The 17,500-nt window shown below is 45.2% G+C and overlaps 1 protein-coding gene across 2 annotated transcripts in view; it reads left to right on the plus strand.

Annotated features, from left to right (window-relative positions):
* The window catches only part of LOC143034064 (alkylglycerol monooxygenase-like), a 23,129-nt gene extending 16,139 nt beyond the window's left edge, over positions 1 to 6,990 (plus strand). For both annotated transcript variants that reach the window (XM_076199965.1, XM_076199966.1), the window contains exons 7-8: positions 1 to 43; positions 6,248 to 6,990. The exon at positions 1 to 43 is cut by the window's left edge and continues 209 nt beyond it. In XM_076199965.1, coding sequence (XP_076056080.1) covers positions 1 to 43; positions 6,248 to 6,517 — 313 coding nt within the window. In that variant the 3' untranslated portion in view covers positions 6,518 to 6,990. The remainder of the gene's footprint in view (positions 44 to 6,247) is intronic.
* Positions 6,991 to 17,500: the final 10,510 nt, after the last annotated feature.

The following is a 17,500-nucleotide window of genomic DNA, read 5'->3' on the forward strand; positions in this document are numbered from 1 at the left end:
CGTCGTCCTTGTCGTGCAGCAAGTCTATGTGCAGAAATTCGCTGTGAGTATTCTTCGTGGGGTTTGTTATCGTTGTTGTTGTTATTATTATTATGATTATTGTTGTTATTATTATTAATATTGTTATTATTATTATCATTATTATTATTATTATTATTATTATTATTATTATTATTATTATTATTATTATTATTATTATTATTACCGTTATTATCGTTATTATTATTGCCATTATTGGGGTTAAAAGCTGCTCAGAAGCATACAGCTGATACTTTAAGATCTATATGGGGCGCCCCTACGGACCAGAGGTACACATCATTTTGTCTGTGGTAGAGTAAATATCTATTCATAGAGAAATTATGATAATTTATTAGACTGCAACTATCCCTCCGTTATGCTGTCCCCCAATTCTTGTTACTATCCTGTACCACCTCTGAATATTCATTTTCTTATTCAGCCGCACCCTGTGGTGGTGGGGAAAGAACACTACCACAAAGAGTTCCCACTTGAGTTGTAAAAGGCGACAAAAACGGGACGGGAATAGGATTAGGCATCCTTCTCCAAACAGAACCCTAAGGTTTGGGTATTTTAATGTGCGTGGATGTGATACAGATGAGAGTAAAAGGGAAGATATAGGCAGTATGTTTGTGAGAAGAAAGATGGATGTATTGATATTGAGTGAAACTAAGTTGAAAGGGAGGGGAGAGTTCGAGTTTGGGAGTGTAGTTGGGAGGATCTCAGGAGTGAAGACAGGATGAGGGAGAGAAGGGGTGGCTACACTAGTAGGTGAAGAGATAGGTAAACGTGTGGTGGAGTGGAAGGAGGTTTCTTCAAGGATAATGTGGATGAAGGTGAAACTGAGAAGGGAAATGTGGGTTTTTGTAAGTGCATATGGGCCTGGTAGTGAGAAGAGTGTAGAGGAAAAGGAAATTTTTGGATAGATTTAAATGAGTGCATAGAAGGTTTAGGGAGAAATGTCGATGTAGTTGTATTGGGGGACCTTAATGCTAGGGTAGGAAATGAACCAATACACGGAGTGGTTGGGAAGTGTGGAGTTCCAGGAAAAAAAAATCTTAGAAAGTGGGAAAGGACAGAAGTAGGAAAGGACAGAAGGTAGGGGTGTTGTTACCTCCGTCACCTCCGTTACCACTGTAGTAACTACGATTTATTTCTTTGTTACTGTTCCCTTCTATGGTTTTGTATTTCTTCCACTTTCACCTTTCTTTTCATCACTATCTTACGTAAGAATGTCATTTATCATATCTTTCTGTAATGTTTCCTTACGAGGGTGAATGAAACGGAGGTAAAAGTTTTCTTTTCTTCCCGAATAATATTACACTTGGCTTGTCAATTTACACCAAGGGACTCCCTACTGGGATCCTCAATTTGCTCACTAAGCCACTTTGCACCGACGTCACGACTTCCCTAGTCCAATGATCTTTACTCTTATATCTAAGTGCCTCCCCTAAGGGCGTGACTTTACTCCCGTAAACCAATAAAAGTTTCTCCCCCTCCTCCACCCTTTCTCCAATCAGAAAGACTGTTACAAACGTCTTAAGCAATACTGCTAACTCAAGCAATCACGATATCGATGCATGACTGGCTTAGTTTACATATTGTTGGATCAATATAATACAGCAATAAAATCTGGTTCCTAGTGATTGTTTATAAGCTTTATACGAGGAGAGGGATTATACAACTCCTTCGCGGCTATTATTTACCAAACATCCAACTCATAAAATTAAATTCTCGCCACCTACCCCTCTATCTACTTTACTTGTCTACCTTTACCTCTTACAGAGGTGCTTAAAGTAAACAGCTATAATGAGAAAGAAAAGGAGAAGGAGTACAAGAAGAAGCTGAGAGAGGAGTGGGAGGGAGTGAATGATAGAGTAGAACTAGGAGTGGAGGAATGGAGATGGTTCAAGGAGGGAGTCACAAGGTGTGCAAAGATGGTGTGTGGAACCAGGAGAACGGGAAGAAATAGAAGGAAGGTAGGGAGTAGTGGGATGAGGAAGCAAAGAATGTTGTAGAAGAGAAGAAGCAAGCATTCACAGATTGGTTACAAAATAGGACAAGATAATCATATGAGAGGTACAAAGAAAAGAGAAAAGACGTAAAGCGTAAGATAAAAGAAGCAAAGAAGAGAGCAAATGTGAAATAGGGTAAGAGTATGACAGAAATTTTTGAAAGTAATAAAAAGATGTTTTGGAAAGAAATTAAGAGAAGAGGAGACGTATCAAGAAAAGGTAAAAGGTGCAGATGGAGAAATGATAATGGAAGAAACGGCAGTAAGAGGAAGATGGGGAGAGTATTTTAGGGAGTTGTTAAATGTGAAGGAGGATAGGGAAGAAGAGGTAGTTGTATTGGGAAGCGTTAAGAAACGACCGTGATGAGTGAGGAAAATGGAGGAGAAATAAGGAAAGGTGAGGTGAGGGCAATTGTTAAGATGATGAGAGTAGGTGAAACACCTGGGTTGGATGGGTGTCATGCAGAATGTCTAAAAAAAAAAAGAGGTATAGTGATAGCAGACTGGCTGGTGAGGTTATTTAATGTTTGTTTAAAAGAGGGTAGAGTGCCGGAGGACTAGAGGAGTACCTGTATAGTTCCACTTTACAAGGGAAAAGGGGACAAGTGTGAGTGTAGTAGTTTCAGAGGGATTAGTTTGTTAAGAGTGGTTGGGAAGGCTTATGTAAGGGTTTGATTAAGGGGATTAGGAGAAGAACAGAGGGAGTAATTGGTGAGGAACAGTGTGGGTTTAGGACAGGTAGGGATTGTGTGGATCAGATTTTTGTGGTGCGAAAGATTTAGAAGAAGGTAAGCATATTTTGGGGGCTTTTATGGATTTGGAAAAAAGGCTTATGACGGGGTAGACAAGAAGGCACTGTGGGAGGTATTGCAGACATATGGGATAGGAGGAAAGCTGTTACGAGTAGTCAAGTGTTTTTACGAGAGAAGTAGAGCTTGTGGTAGAATCAGAAATGGAGAGAGTGAGTGGTTTGAGGTAAAGGTAGGACTTCGCCAGGGATGCATTATGTCGTCTTGGCTGTTCAGTTTATACATGGATGGGATGGTGTGATAGGTAAATGCAAGGGTAATGGGTTGAGGATTGAAGATAGTTAAAGAAAATTGAGAGACAAGCCAGTTGTTGTTTGTTGATGATACTGTGCTTGCGGCAGAATCAGAGGAGGGAATAAGGAAGTTAGTGACAGAGTTTGGGAAAGTGTGCGAAAAAAGGAAGTTGAAGATAAATATGGGTAAAAGTGAGGCGATGAAATGTACAAGGGGAGAAAGTGGCAGCAGACTAGAAGTGAGTATTAAGGAAGAGAGACTAGAGGAAGTGGATAATTTTAGATACTTGGGTGCGAATGTGACGGGAAATGGATTGGAGGTGGAGGTAGAATATAGATTGAGAGAAGCAAGTAAATGCCTTGCTGGATTAAAAATTGTAATGAGAAACAGACATTTGGAAATGGATGCTAAGAGGAGATTGTATGAAGGAGTGATTGTGCCGACTGCACTATATGGGGCAGAAACATAGAACATAAGGAAGGGAGGAGTTTGAATGTGTTTGAGATGACGTGCCTAAGAAGTATGATAGGGGTTACTTGGCTGGATAAAGTGAGAAACGAGGAGGTGAGGAGGAGAACGGGGATGGAAAGGGGGTTGGGAGATAGGGTTGATGAAAGAGTATTGGGATGGTTGGGACACGTGGAAAGAATGAGTGAAGAAATATTAGTAGAAGAGGTGTGGAAGGCAGAGGTGGAAGGAGTGAACATGAGGGGGCAAAAAAGGATGCGATGGATGGATAGGGTAAAAGGGGCATTGTGAAAGAGGAGAATGTCTATTGAAGAAGGAAGGGAGAAGACAGAAGATGCTGTTATGCATGGAAGGAAGTAGGTTGGGGATGGAGGGATATGGAGTATGCATGAAAAATAATTTGATGCAGCCCGAAGGGATTTCTCCCTATTTCTATTTATTCATGAGGGGACGGAGAGGGGGGAGGTGTCGCCGATTAAATGAAGTGGCCTTGCTGTAGATGTGCTGTGTCTTGCGACACTACTTCTGACCCAGATCACTGGGCGAGATACAGGGATGACCCGTCATCCAGGAGGAGCCAAGATAAAAGGGAGGGAAGGGTGAATGGGAGTGGAATATGTGGGGATGGAATGGGTGGGAGTGGATTTTGTGCCTTTTTTTCTACCTTCCTTGTAAGGGGGTGGGGAGTTTGAATGTGTTTGAGATGAGGTGTCTGAGAAGTATGGTGGGGGTTACTAGGCTAGATAGAGTGAGAAATGAGGAGGTGAGGAGGAGAACAGGGGTGAAAAAGGATTTGGGAGATAGGGTTGATGAAAGAATATTAGGATGGTTTGGACACATGGAAAGAATGAGTGAAGAAAGACTAGTAAAAGAGGTATGGAAGGCAGATGTGGAGGGAGTGAACATGAGGGGACGTCCTAGGATGAGGTGGATGGATGGGGTGAAGGGGGCTTTGGGGAAGAGGGGAATGTCTGTTGAGGAAGGAAGGGAGAGGACGGAAGACAGAGGTGAGTGGAGAATGGTTGTATATGGATGATGTTGTGACTGCATGAGGAGGAATGGGCGGGGGGGGTGGGGGGTGGGGTAGTATGTGTGAGTAAATTTTGACGCAGCCCGAAGGGATTTCTCCCCGTCCCTCTCCTTATATGCAAAGGGGGGACGGAGAGGGGGGGGTCGCCGATTAAATGAAGCGGCCTTGCTGTGGATGTACTGTGTCTTGCGACACTGCTTCTGACCCAGGGCGGTGGGCAGGGTGCAGGGATGACCCGTCATCCAGGAGGTGCTCAGATGAGGTGCTCAGATGAGAGGAAGGGTGGGAGGGGTGTGGAGTGTATTTAGGGATGAAATGGGTGGGAGTGTTTTTATGCCTTTCCCTTTTTGGCTACCTCCCTTGGAAGGGGGAAAAAGCCTTGGTATATGTATGTATGTATGTATTACCATTATCATCATTAGTAGTAGTAGTAGTATTGTTATTATTTTTATTATTATCATAACGGAAATGGAAATAATTTTCAATGTAGTAGTTTTGGAGGGATCAGTTTGTTGAGTGTAGTTAGGAAGGCGTATGGAAGGGTGTTAATTAAGAGGATAAGGAGATGTATAGAGGAAATAATTGGTGAGGAGCAGTGTGTGTTTAGGAAAGATGGGGGTTGCATGGATCAAATTCTTGTGGTAAAGCAGATATGGGTCCATTCTTTGTCAAAAGCCAAGGGTGATGTTTGGCCTTTTATTGATTTAGAGTAGGCTTACGATTGGCTCGACAGGAGGATCGTGGAAAAATGTTAAGCAGTCAAAAGCTTTTATGTGAGTAGTAGACATTGTGGTAGACTTGGAAAATGGTGAGGATGAGTTGTTTGTGGTTAAGTTGGGGCTGCACCAGGGTTGTGTTATGTCACCATGGTTGTTCAATGTAAAGATGGGCAGGGCGGTACGGATGGTAAATGTAAGGGTGATGGGCAGGGGGTTGGAGATGGTTAATGCGGGTGCAGGGAAGTAGGAAGGGAGCCAGTTGTTGTTTGCGGATGATCCTCCGCTAACGGTTGGGTCAGTGGAGGTTTTGAGACAGTTAACGACAGTGTTTTGGAGGGTATGTGATAAGAGGAAATTTAAAATAAATATGGGTAAAAGGAAGGTGATCACATCTACAAGGATTGAGGGTGGCAGTGAACCGGAGGCAAGTCTTAAAAGAGAGAGGCTAGAGGAGTTAGTTAGTTTTAAGTATTTAGGGTCACACGTGACAGGGAATAGAATAGTGGGGGTGGGAGTGGAATGTAGATTGAAAGTAAAAAGGTCTTAGGGCAATTGTAAGGAAAGCAGAAACGAGAAAATTTAATGTGTTTAGTAAGTGTGGTGGGTATTCTGAGGCTAGAGAGAGAAATAAGTTGAGGAGGAGGGCGGGAATGGAAAAGGAACTGACAGATCTAGTTGTTAAAGAATGTTGGGGTGGTCGTGGCGCATGGAAAATATTTATTCATTAATTTATTTGTTTGTTGATCTATTTATTTGACTGTTTATTTGTTTACTTATCTATCTAATTACTTATCTATCTATTCTCTCCCATTTATTTATCTTATGTTTATTTATTCTCTTATTTATCTAATTATTTGTTCATCTATTCTCTCCCAACGACAATGATTACAAATATTGCTTGTTCTAGCGATACGATCAACCTGTTTTTAATTCTGATCCAATCGATTTCTTTTCTCAGACCTTCTCGTGGCTGACGGCCCTGATGTACATGGTCTTCATCGTAGCTTCCTTGACTGTGTCTGGAGCTATGTTCGACGGTGCTCCATGGGCTCCCTTCCTGGAAGCTCTCCGTTGTGGAGCTTATGTCGCCTACTTCCGAAGCCAAGAGCTAACAGGCACATGGGGGGTGGATGTCGTACTACTCTACTACTTCGCTGTGTGCACCTTCATTTGGGTTAACTGGTCTATGAAAACTTTAACCTCTGGCAAAGCACTTAAGTTTGAATAGAGTCGGGGAGTCGGGAGGTTTCTGTCTTCTTGTAACAATTAAGTGGATGAAGTCGAAATATAGTCACTTGGACATCTTAATGATATTGGTTACACTGAATGGAAAAACAGAAAAACAGTGTTTTGGTTTGTCAACTTCAAACTTGACAGAAATAATGTAAGGCCCATATACCGACAAGGACTCTACCATAGAGAACAGTATCTTTGATATTGTGTCCGGATGTTGGGGTCCCGGATGTTTGGGCCATGAACCACTAACCTAGGACGTTTGGGCCACGGAATAAAACATTGTATTTTTATTATTATTATTATATATATATTCATATTCTATCCCGTGGACCAAATGTCCAACTCCCCATGTTCAAAGCGCCCTAGGTTACTGGACCATTGCCCAAGCTTCTTAGATTCCCTTGATATGGAGCATTTACAGTTACTTTATATTCCCAAGATAGAAAGTATTTAAAATACTCATCAGTGGAGCCAGACGGAAATGGACCTTAATCCTGCCAGGATCAGGGAGCACAACAATTCCATTCAGTATACCCAAGATAAATCAACAGTATTTATTCATTCCCCCGCATGGACTGGGATAAGGCTGCCATTATTTACAAATCATATTGCATTTGTAGAAGAAAAATAAACGAATACTCCCTGATTAAACAATTACAAAAAATTACTACATCCAAAAGACAACAGTCCCCGTCAATAAAAAATTATGTTATTCACCCAGACCTGACACCAACACCAATTATAACTACATGTTAGCATGCTTGCCTCCCTACGTCCCCACTCTGTTTACCTCAACTATAGTATATAAACTCACCAACCCAAATGTACAGCCACGCTATGTAAGGTGACCAATGGGCATCAGTGTAACCTTTAACTAACTTAGACTGATCGAAATGCCGCCACGTTCTGGGTCCTGCCTTGCTGGAACCAGTGTCAGGCATGAGGAAAGGTAGCAGATGTTCAGTACACGTGCTTTGGCTCTAGTCATGCCTGTCTTCGTCTCGCCAGCTAAACTATTCAACTACTTCAGGAGACCTGCTTCGTCAGCAGGGGACAAGCTATGACTCATACATTATATCATGACGTTCATTTCCCATTGATTGTATATACATACACACAAATGCATTGCAAACAAGAAAAAACGAGTACACGCATTGACCGGCTCGGACAGGTAATGTCCATCTTGCCTTGAAAGATGGCCTAAACTAGGCAGTGGGCTAAACGAAGTAATTGACACATCCGGTGGCTGGACTCCGTGTTGAGATAATTCATTTTGTAATGCAAATTACAATCCACTTGTTCAATGTGTGAAGACGCACATTAAATATTACCCCTACAGTAAAGTGTTAAATTAAACTGTATTGTTACATGTATAATACATTAAATAGATCTAATTGAATTGTTCAGTGTTCAAAATAAAGATGGATAAGTGAAATAAACGATGAAATAAATACAAAAATGAAATTGCAACAACACATTCAGAAATTTGTTCTTTGCACAGAATAGAAGTTACCTTTGCAAGTTCGAAGGTTTCATGCCTCATAAAAACTAGTTACGAAGACAAAATATTGTATATCATTTGCCTGAACAAACTTTACTTTTGATGAAGACAACTAATACATCTATATACTTTAGATGCCATTGTTCGGCATGGGATAGAGGGGAAGACAGCTAAACACATAAATACTAACTATATTTATTACAATGGGAGTGCCATCTACACAAATTTCTATGTGTGACTGGCTAGGGGGAAGGACATCCCGTTAAAACTCCAGCGGCCGTGTTACCAGCGAGCAAGATGGGGTCCCTACAGCAGACGGCGAGTTTGCTGGCACCAGAGTGGCGGTGAGCCGGGGGTCCTTCAGTGAGTCTTCTGGTCAGTGTGTGCGGTGGGTGACCTGCAGCAGTAGTACTGGGAGGGTGGGCGTGTGGTTGATGGGCGTCAGCCGCAACGGGGTATTCCACTGGGGCGTCGTCGCGCAGATCCTCGTCGGGAACTCCGTGGGATTCACGGTCGGCGCTACACGATGCCTTGAAGAAGAGAGGTCTGGCCCGGCAGCATCGACTTACAGACAAGGGGCTTTGGGTCTAGCCCTGCAGCAACACAGGATTTATAGACAGGGGGCTTTGGGTCTGGCCCGGCAGCAGCACTGGACTCATAAACACAGAATTTATAGACAGGAAGGGTGAGGTCAGGACAGGCGGCAGCTGATGGACTCACTGACTTCGAGAAACCGTTTTCGCCTTGATTTATACCGGCTGGGGCGGGAGGCGCGGGAAGGTTTTTCACCCGGCACACTGGTCCGGGCGCAGATGCTGCGTTCGCGCGGCTGACCTTCCAGTCTGCTAGATGGACCCGGTCGAACAAGCCTCTGGCCACTGTACGGGCGGAATGGTCGTCCGTTGACAAGATCGCGAACTTGGAGTACACGTCGATAATAAAAATAATAAACTGGTGTCCTTGGGCCGCTGAGAAGGGTCGGTTTGCCAGGGGCGATCGGCGTCCAGGTTACGAGCTGGAGGCCCGCGGGCCCTGTAACCGGTCCCTCGCTGCCAGCCCTCGAAGGCACGGGCGGTGTCTTCGGTCATCCGGCGGTCTCCGTCGACCACGTATCGTTCTCGGAACTTGTCCAGCAGTTTCTTCGCCCCTACGTGGTTGGTGGCCGAGTGGTGTAGCATCTGCAGCAGGTTCCTGGCAGCGACGGGCCCCACCTCAACCCTCCTCCTACGGTAGTCTGGACAGAGCGTTGATGTGGGCTTGCGACTTGCCAGGGCGGTGCTTTATTACGAAGGAGAACTCCCGTTTCGCCCACCATCAGTGGAGGAGGGCGCAGTCGACAGTCTTCATTGTTCATAACCAATGCAGAGCGTAGTGGTCTGTGTACATCTCGAAATCCATCCCCACCAGGCAGTGCCTGAATTTTCAGATGGCCCAGACTATCGCGAGACACTCCAGCTTCGTGGTCCCATGTTTCTTCTCTGCCGACTTGATGGTACGACTGGCACAACATATCAGGAGTTCTCACCCGTCCTAGAACTGGGCTAAGATGGCCCCAAGCCCCAAAGCAGAAGTGTCCGTGTAGAGGCGGAAGGGTAGGCGAAAATCGGAGTAGGCGGTGACGCGTTTGGCCAGTGTTAATGGCGTGCTCCACCAGGTGCGTCCGGCCGTTGTCGTCTTCATACTGGGGGGGAAACACCCCGGTACTCCTGCAGGAGGGACTGGAGCTGGATGGCCTGCTCGGGAGTGAGGCTGTCGGGGAGCTCCGGCAGGATAGCCATCGAGGTAAGCGGACGCAACGCGGTCCGGTAGCTCCACTGGCTCCATTTGACCCAGGGGGAGGCCAGCCAGCAGGGTGAACGGATCCTGCGGGAGGTTGGTCACCCGGACTTGCACCTGGTTTCCCTGTGAGATGGAGGCCACCGACATGATGCCCTCTGGGAGGTCGAGGGGTTCGAACAAGGCAGACCGTCGGGGGCTGACAGGGTTCGGCAAGGTGAAGATGACTTCGCTTCACCCAGGGATTTGGGTGGCCTGGATGGTTTGTACCAGGGCGGGCGGATCCCCCTCACCGGTCGGAGACATTGGTTCAGGTGGTGAAACTTACACTTGTCTGCTCCGGGTGTCGATGACGGTGTCGAAGTTAGTCAGGAGATCCATGCCCAGGATCCCATCGGCGGATAAGGCGGCGTGGAGGACAACAAAGGGGTATCGGTGCTCAAGACCGATTCATAGCACCTCTAGGGGACCGCTGATACCAGCCATACGGAGGATACTCCCATCGGCGGAGGTAATTTTCTTGTGAAAGGTCTGGATGGCGGGCAAAAGCGTGCAGTTCTGCGCGTACCAATGGGAATTCAGACAGCTGACGGAGTCGCTGCTGTCAACCAGCAAGGTCGCGAGGAGCCCCTGGACGCAAAAATCGGTGTATATGCACCGAGACTTTTCCTGTGTCTGGGGCACCGGCATCCCTTTCAAGTACCCCTGGATTAGGTTTAAAGACTCCTGGTTGTTCCTCCTAGCGCCTTCTTCCGCCAGTGGGAGGACTGGGAACGTTGACTGGGGAGGTTCTTCGGATGGCGGGATCACAGCTGCGGCAACCTTGAGCATGGTCCTGGGCAGCCGGCAGCAGAGCGAACAACGGCCGGGTGGGCGACGAGACGGCGGCTTGAGGGGTGGAAGGCCCGGCGGGAGGCTGCACGGGGATCTGGCAAACCAGGGGGCAACGTGAACGTGCGGGAGTATGGCGAAGGTCCCGGATCCTCCAGTAGGGGCAAGGGGCTGGAATCGCGGGGCCCGCCTTCGGTAGGGGGCAATCCTTCTTGAAGTGTCCGACCTGCTGGCAGTGGAAACATGCTCCGCGTAGGGCCTGGGCGGGTGCGGGCAGGGCGGCGTAGGCTTCACCCTCGTTGCTAAGTGGAGCGGTTTTAGGCTGGGGCCGGGCTTGCCCGTCCTCCTGACAGAGGCGCTCTTGTCGCTCGACTTCCTGTCTTGCTACGTCCAGGGTATACAGTGAGGTCTTTTCTACTTCTCTGGCGAGAGCTTGGGGTAGAGCCCGGAGGAAGGTTCGCATAGCCTGCTGCTGGCGTATCCAGGCTTTTGCTCCCCGTAGGGACATGTCTGTTAAATATTGAGCCCTTAGGCCAGTTGCTTGAGCGTGAGAGACCCCTGGGTAAGAATGTGAAGAGTGTCCTGTACCTTTTCTAATTCGTCGGCCACCCCGTAGGCATCCAGCAGGGTCCTCTTGACTTCGTCGTATGTGGTCCCTGGGGTCAAGTTGGCTAGGGCCTACTGTACTCGGGTCTCAACCACCGAACGGCACCACTGGACCCGCTTGGCGGCAGGTACCCCCAGCAGCTCACACCGGAGCTCAAACTGGTCCAGCCACACCTTCATCGACCCTTCCTCGAGGTCGAAAGCGTTGAACTTATCCATTCCTGTGATGTCCCCAGTCATCATCAAGGCACTTACTCCCTACACGTTTGGTTTGTCCTTTCTTCTTTGTGTCACTACCCGCAAATACTGAACTTTTATTTTATTTTTTTCTATTCTGTTACTGCGCTTTTCTTCTTCCTGCTCGATATATTTATGTTTCCTGACCTTACTGGTTAATTTTTTATCTGCACCTGGCTGTCTGTATCTTCATCCCATGGCTGACCACCAAAAATGTTAGGCATTGGGTGGAGGGGAAAACAGCCTAACACACGACAAATACTAAATATGTTTATTACAATGGGAGTGCCATCTACATACATTTCTATGTGTCTGTGTGACTGACTAGGGGAAAAGCCATCCCATTAGAGCTCCAGTGCCCGTGTTACCACCGAGCAAGGCAAGACGGGCAAAGGTACCTGCAGCCAGTCCTAAGTGGGGTGACAATGATTAGAAAACAATGGGTTTTTTCTTTTATCTTTCCTGGGAATCGTCTTCATAATTACCAGTTTAGGTTGGGTTAGGTTAAGTTTAGTGGGGTTGTGCTACTTTCCACCGCATCCCCACAAAATAAATAAATAAATAAATGAATAAATAATTAGAGAAGAAATAATACATACATACATATACCAAGGCTTTTTCCCCCTTACAAGGGAGGTAGCCAAAAAGAAAAAGGCATAAAATCATTCCCACCCATTCCATCCCTAAATACACTCCACTCCCCTCCACCCTCCCTCTCATCTTAGCACCTCCTGGATGACAGGTCATCCCTGCACCTTGTCCACTGCCCTGGGTCAGAGGCAGTGTCACAAGGCACAGCATATCCACAGCAAGGCCACTTCATTAAATCAGCAACACCCTCTCTCCGTCCCCCCATGCAGAAAAGGAGAAGACGGGGAGAAATCCCTTCGGGCTGCGTCAAATTTTGCTCACACATACTACCTCACCCCCCATCCCCCCACCCATTCCACCTCATGCATCACATCATCCATATACAACCATTATCCATTCACCCCTGTCTTCTGTCCTCTCCCGTCCTCCCTCAACAGACATTCCCCTCTTCCCCAAAGCCCCCTTCACCCCATCCATCCATCTCATCCTAGGACGTCCCCTCATGTTCACTCCCTCCACATCTGCCTTCCATACCTCTTTTACTAGTCTTTCTTCACTCATTCTTTCCATGTGTCCAAACCATTCTCATACTCTTTCATCAACCCTATCTCCCAGCTCCTTTTCCACCCCTGTTCTCCTCCTCACCTCCTCATTTCTCACTCTATCTAGCCTAGTAATCCCCATCATACTTCTCAGACACCTCGTCTCAAACACATTCAAACTCCTTCTATCTTCTTCTCTTATGTTCCATGTTTCTGCCCCATACAGTGCTGTTGGTACAATAACTCCCTCATACAGTCTCCTCTTAGCATCCATTCCCAAATGTCTATTCCTCATTACACTTTTTAATCCACCAAGGCATTTACTCGCTTCTCTCAATCTACATTCTACCTCCACCTCCACTCCACCTTTTCCTGCCACATTTGCACCCAAGTATCTAAAACTATCCACTTCCTCCAGTCGCTCACCCTTAATGCTCACTTCCAGTCTACTGCCACTTTCACCCCTTGTACATCTCATCACCTTACTTTTACCCACATTTATCTTTAGCTTTCTTCTTTCCCACACTCTCCCAAACTCTGTCACCAACTTCTTCGATCCCTCCTCCGATCATGCCACAAGCGCAGTGTCATCCACAAACAACAGCTGGCTCACCTCCCTCTTTTCTCCATTTTCTTTAACCATCTCCAATCCCTGACCCACCACCCTTGCATTTACCTCTCGCACCACCCCAGCCAGGACGACATAAGGCATCCTTGACGAAGTCCCACCTTTACCTCAAACCACTCACTCTCTCCATTTCTAATCCTGACACATGCTCTAGACCAGTGGTTCTTAACCTGTGGGGAATTCCCCACTGGTAGGGAATGGCGGAGTTGCCAAGTGGGGAATGACCGGTCGGACAGAAGAACCACTGTCTTTTTTTTTTTTTAATCGATGTGTTTTTGTTTCTTTTTGTTTGTTTCTGGTGTCTTCTTGTTTTCACCAATGCTGTGGTGGGAAATGGAGAGTTGGCTCACTAAAAAGTGGGGAATTGGAGAAAAAAAAGGTTAAGAACCCCTGCTCTAGACCATGGACTAAAATCTACTGTTTCCAAATTTGCTGATGATACAAAACTGTGCGGAGTGGCAAATGATCACTCAAACCAATTAGATATTCAAGAAGATTTAGATCAATTACAGCAATGGTCTGAAAAGTGGCTAATGAAATTTAACACAAATAAATGCAAGGTGATGCATACATACATACATATACCAAGGCTTTTTCCCCCTTCCAAGGGAGGTAGCCAAAAAGGGAAAGGCATAAAAACACTCCCACCCATTTCATCCCTAAATACACTCCACACCCCTCCCACCCTTCCTCTCATCTGAGCACCTCTTGGATGACGGGTCATCCCTGCACCCTGCCCACCGCCCTGGGTCAGAAGCAGTGTCGCAAGACACAGTACATCCACAGCGAGGCCGCTTCATTTAATCGGCGACCCCCCCTCTCCGTCCCCCTTTGCATATAAGGCGAGGACGGGGAGAAATCCCTTCGGGCTGCGTCAAAATTTACTCACACATACTACCCCACCCCCCACTTCCCCGCCCATTCCTCCTCATGCAGTCACAACATCATCCACATACAACCATTCTCCACTCACCTCTGTCTTCCGTCCTCTCCCTTCCTTCCTGGAAGGGTGCACATAGGTAAAAATAACAGTAAGAACGATTACAAGTTATTTGGAAATTTAACAAAAGTGGATAGTGAAAAAGATCTTGGCGTAATTATCAGTAGCGACCTCAAATCATCCAAGCAGTGTATTTCAGCCTCTGAGAAAGCAAAAAAGATTCTAGGACTGGTTGCGCGACCTTTTGATTTCAAAAGTCCATCACTCATTAATAAGCTAAATAAATCGTTAGTTCGTCCACATTTGGAATATGCTGTTTCCGTATGGTCACCGAATCTCATTAAAGACATTGACAGACTGGAAAAAGTACAATGGTGAGCCACAAAACTGATTCCAAATATCAAAAATAAATCATACGAAAATCGACTAAAACATATGAATCTGTTTTCCCTAAAAAAGCGTAGACTCAGAGGTGACTTGATACAGGTCTTTAAGATTTTAAAGGGAATTGACATCAAAAGTGACAAAATTTTCACATTGAATGAGAATCAGACAAGAAACAATGGTCTCAAACTGTCCGGAAATAGATTCAATTTAGAAGTAGGTAGAAACAACTTTGCCAACCATGTAGTTAATGAATGGAATAAACTTCCTGCACAGGTAGTGCAATGTAGTTCAGTTCGAAGCTTTAAGAATCATTTAAACACCTAAGCAAGATGCTGTAACGATTATAATTTATTTTATATTATTTGTTTTTGTTTTGTTATTTGTCTGTCTGATTTTCATTTATTATTAGTTATATGTCAATTTATTATTATTATTTACTATTTACCTGTTTGTTTATTATCTAACTATACCTATGCATTTATTTATGTATTCTATTTGTTATTTACATTATTATAGTTTTTATTTATTATTCTATTATTATTATGATTTTTTTCGCATTCAACCTAGATATGGACCAAAAGGTCTCCTGTCGGCATGCTCCACCTTTGTAATCTACTACTCTCATAAAAACTCTTGACAGCTCCCAGAAGCTTTCCTCCTATCCCATATATCTGCATAACCTCCCACAGTGCCTTCCTGTCTACCCTGTCATAAGCATTTTCTATATCCATAAAAGCCCAAAAAACATCCTTCCCCTTTCCTATAGCTTTCTCACATATCTGTCTTACCACAATGATCTGATCTACACCTCTACCCATCCTAAACCCACACTGTTCCTCACCAATTACTCTCTCTGTTCCTCTCCTAATCCTCTCAATCAAGATCCTTCCATAAGCCTTCCCAACTACACTTAACAAGCTAATCCCTCTGAAACTACTACACTCACACTTGTCCCCTTTTCCCTTGTAGAGTGGAACTATACAGGCACTCCTCCAGTCCTCCAGCACTCTACCTTCTCTCCAGCAAACATTAAATAACCTCACCAACCAGTCCACCATCACTGTACCTCCTTTTTTTAGACATTCTGCATGGTTTCCATCCAACCCAGGTGCCTTACCTGCTTTCATCATCTTAACAACTGCCTTCACTTCATCCTTCCTTATTTCTCCTCCATTTTCCTCACTCATCACGGTCATTTTCTTAGCACTTTCCACTGCAACTATCTTTCCCTCCCCATCCTTCACATTTAGCAACTCCCTAAAATATTCTGCCCATCTTCCCCTTACTGCCTTCTCTTCCATTATCATCTCTCCATCTGCACCTTTTACCTTTTCTTCTCTATTTGATTCGCCTCCTCTCCCTCTCTTAATTTCTTTCCAAAACATCATTTTATTACTTTCAAAATTTTCTGTCATACTCTTACCCCATTTCACATCTACTCTCCTCCTTGTCTCCTTTACCTTGTGCTTTACTTCTCTTTTCTTTTCTTTGTACCTCTCATATGACTCCCTCGTCCTATTTTGTAACCAATCTGTGAAAGCTCGCTTCTTCTCTTCTACAACCTTCTTTGTTTCCTCATCCCACCACTCACTACCCTTCCTTCTATTTCCTCCTGTCCTTCTTGTTCCACACACCATCTTTACACACTGTGACTCCCTCCTTGAACTATCCCCATTCCTCCTCCACTCCTAGCTCTATTCTATACTTCACTCCCTCCCACTCCTTTCTCAGCTTCTTCTTGTACTCCTTCTCCTTTTCATTTAAAGAATTCACTCTAAGCATCTCCCTACCTTTTGTCCTTTTCCTCTTTCTCCATCTATTCTCCACTCTCAACTTATCTTCCATCAAAAAATGATCTGATATTCCCCCACCCTCTCCCCTTAGCATGTGTACATCCTTAACTCTTCCTATTATACTCTTATCTACCACTACATAGTCCATTAACACTCTACCACCCTTTCATCCACCACCCTCTCCCATGTGTTCTTATGCTTGACTTTCTTCCAAAACATTGTATTTGCTATCATCAACTCTCTTTCTAGACACATCTCCATCATCAACTCTTCACTATGATTCTTTCCTGAAACTCCACATTTCCCAACCACTCCATCAATTGATTCATTTCCTACCCTAGCATTAAGGTCTCCTAGTACTATTACATTGATATTTCTCCCTAATCCCTCTATGCACTCATTTAAATTTATCCAAAAAGCCTCCCTTTCTTCTACATTCTTCTCACTGCCAGGCCCATATGCACTTACAAAAACCCACATCTCCTTTCCCAGTTTCACCTTCAACCACATTATCCTTGAGGAAACCTCCTTCCACTCCACTACACATTTACCTATCTCTTCACTTACTAGTATAGCCACCCCTTCCCTCCCTTGCCCTCTCTTCACTCCTGATAACCTCCCACTTACACTCCCAAACTTACACTCACCCTTCCCTCTCAACTTAGTTTCACTCAAAGCCAACACATCCATCTTTCTTCTCACAAACATACTACCTATCTCTTCCCTTTTACTCTCATCTGTACCACATCCGTGCACATTAAAAGACCCAAACCTTAGGGTGCTGGTTGGAAAACTCCCAGACCCTCTTATGCCTTTACTTTTTTTAGGAATGTCCCCTATGGGGCTACAGGGAGAAGGATGCCTGGTCCCAATCCCCGTCCCTTTTTTCTCGCCTCTTACGATCCAAGTGGAAATACTTGGTGGCAGTATTCTTTTGCCCCCACCACAGGGTAGTTGCCCCCACCAATAAAAATTACTACCAATGTCACTATTAATATGCGGTATTTATTTATGGGATTCCAACCCTGCTCTCGTCCTTATTTCTCACTGTATAGAAAAAAAAATTATGTTCAGATGTCCAGGTGGTTACCCACCTGTACTGCTCTCCTCTCCCAGTACTTAATGACTACTGGGCCTAGACCA

This window comes from Oratosquilla oratoria, chromosome 16, assembly GCF_046742065.1.
Source record: "Oratosquilla oratoria isolate Oo_2021 chromosome 16, ASM4674206v1, whole genome shotgun sequence".
NCBI classification, from domain to species: domain Eukaryota; kingdom Metazoa; phylum Arthropoda; class Malacostraca; order Stomatopoda; family Squillidae; genus Oratosquilla; species Oratosquilla oratoria.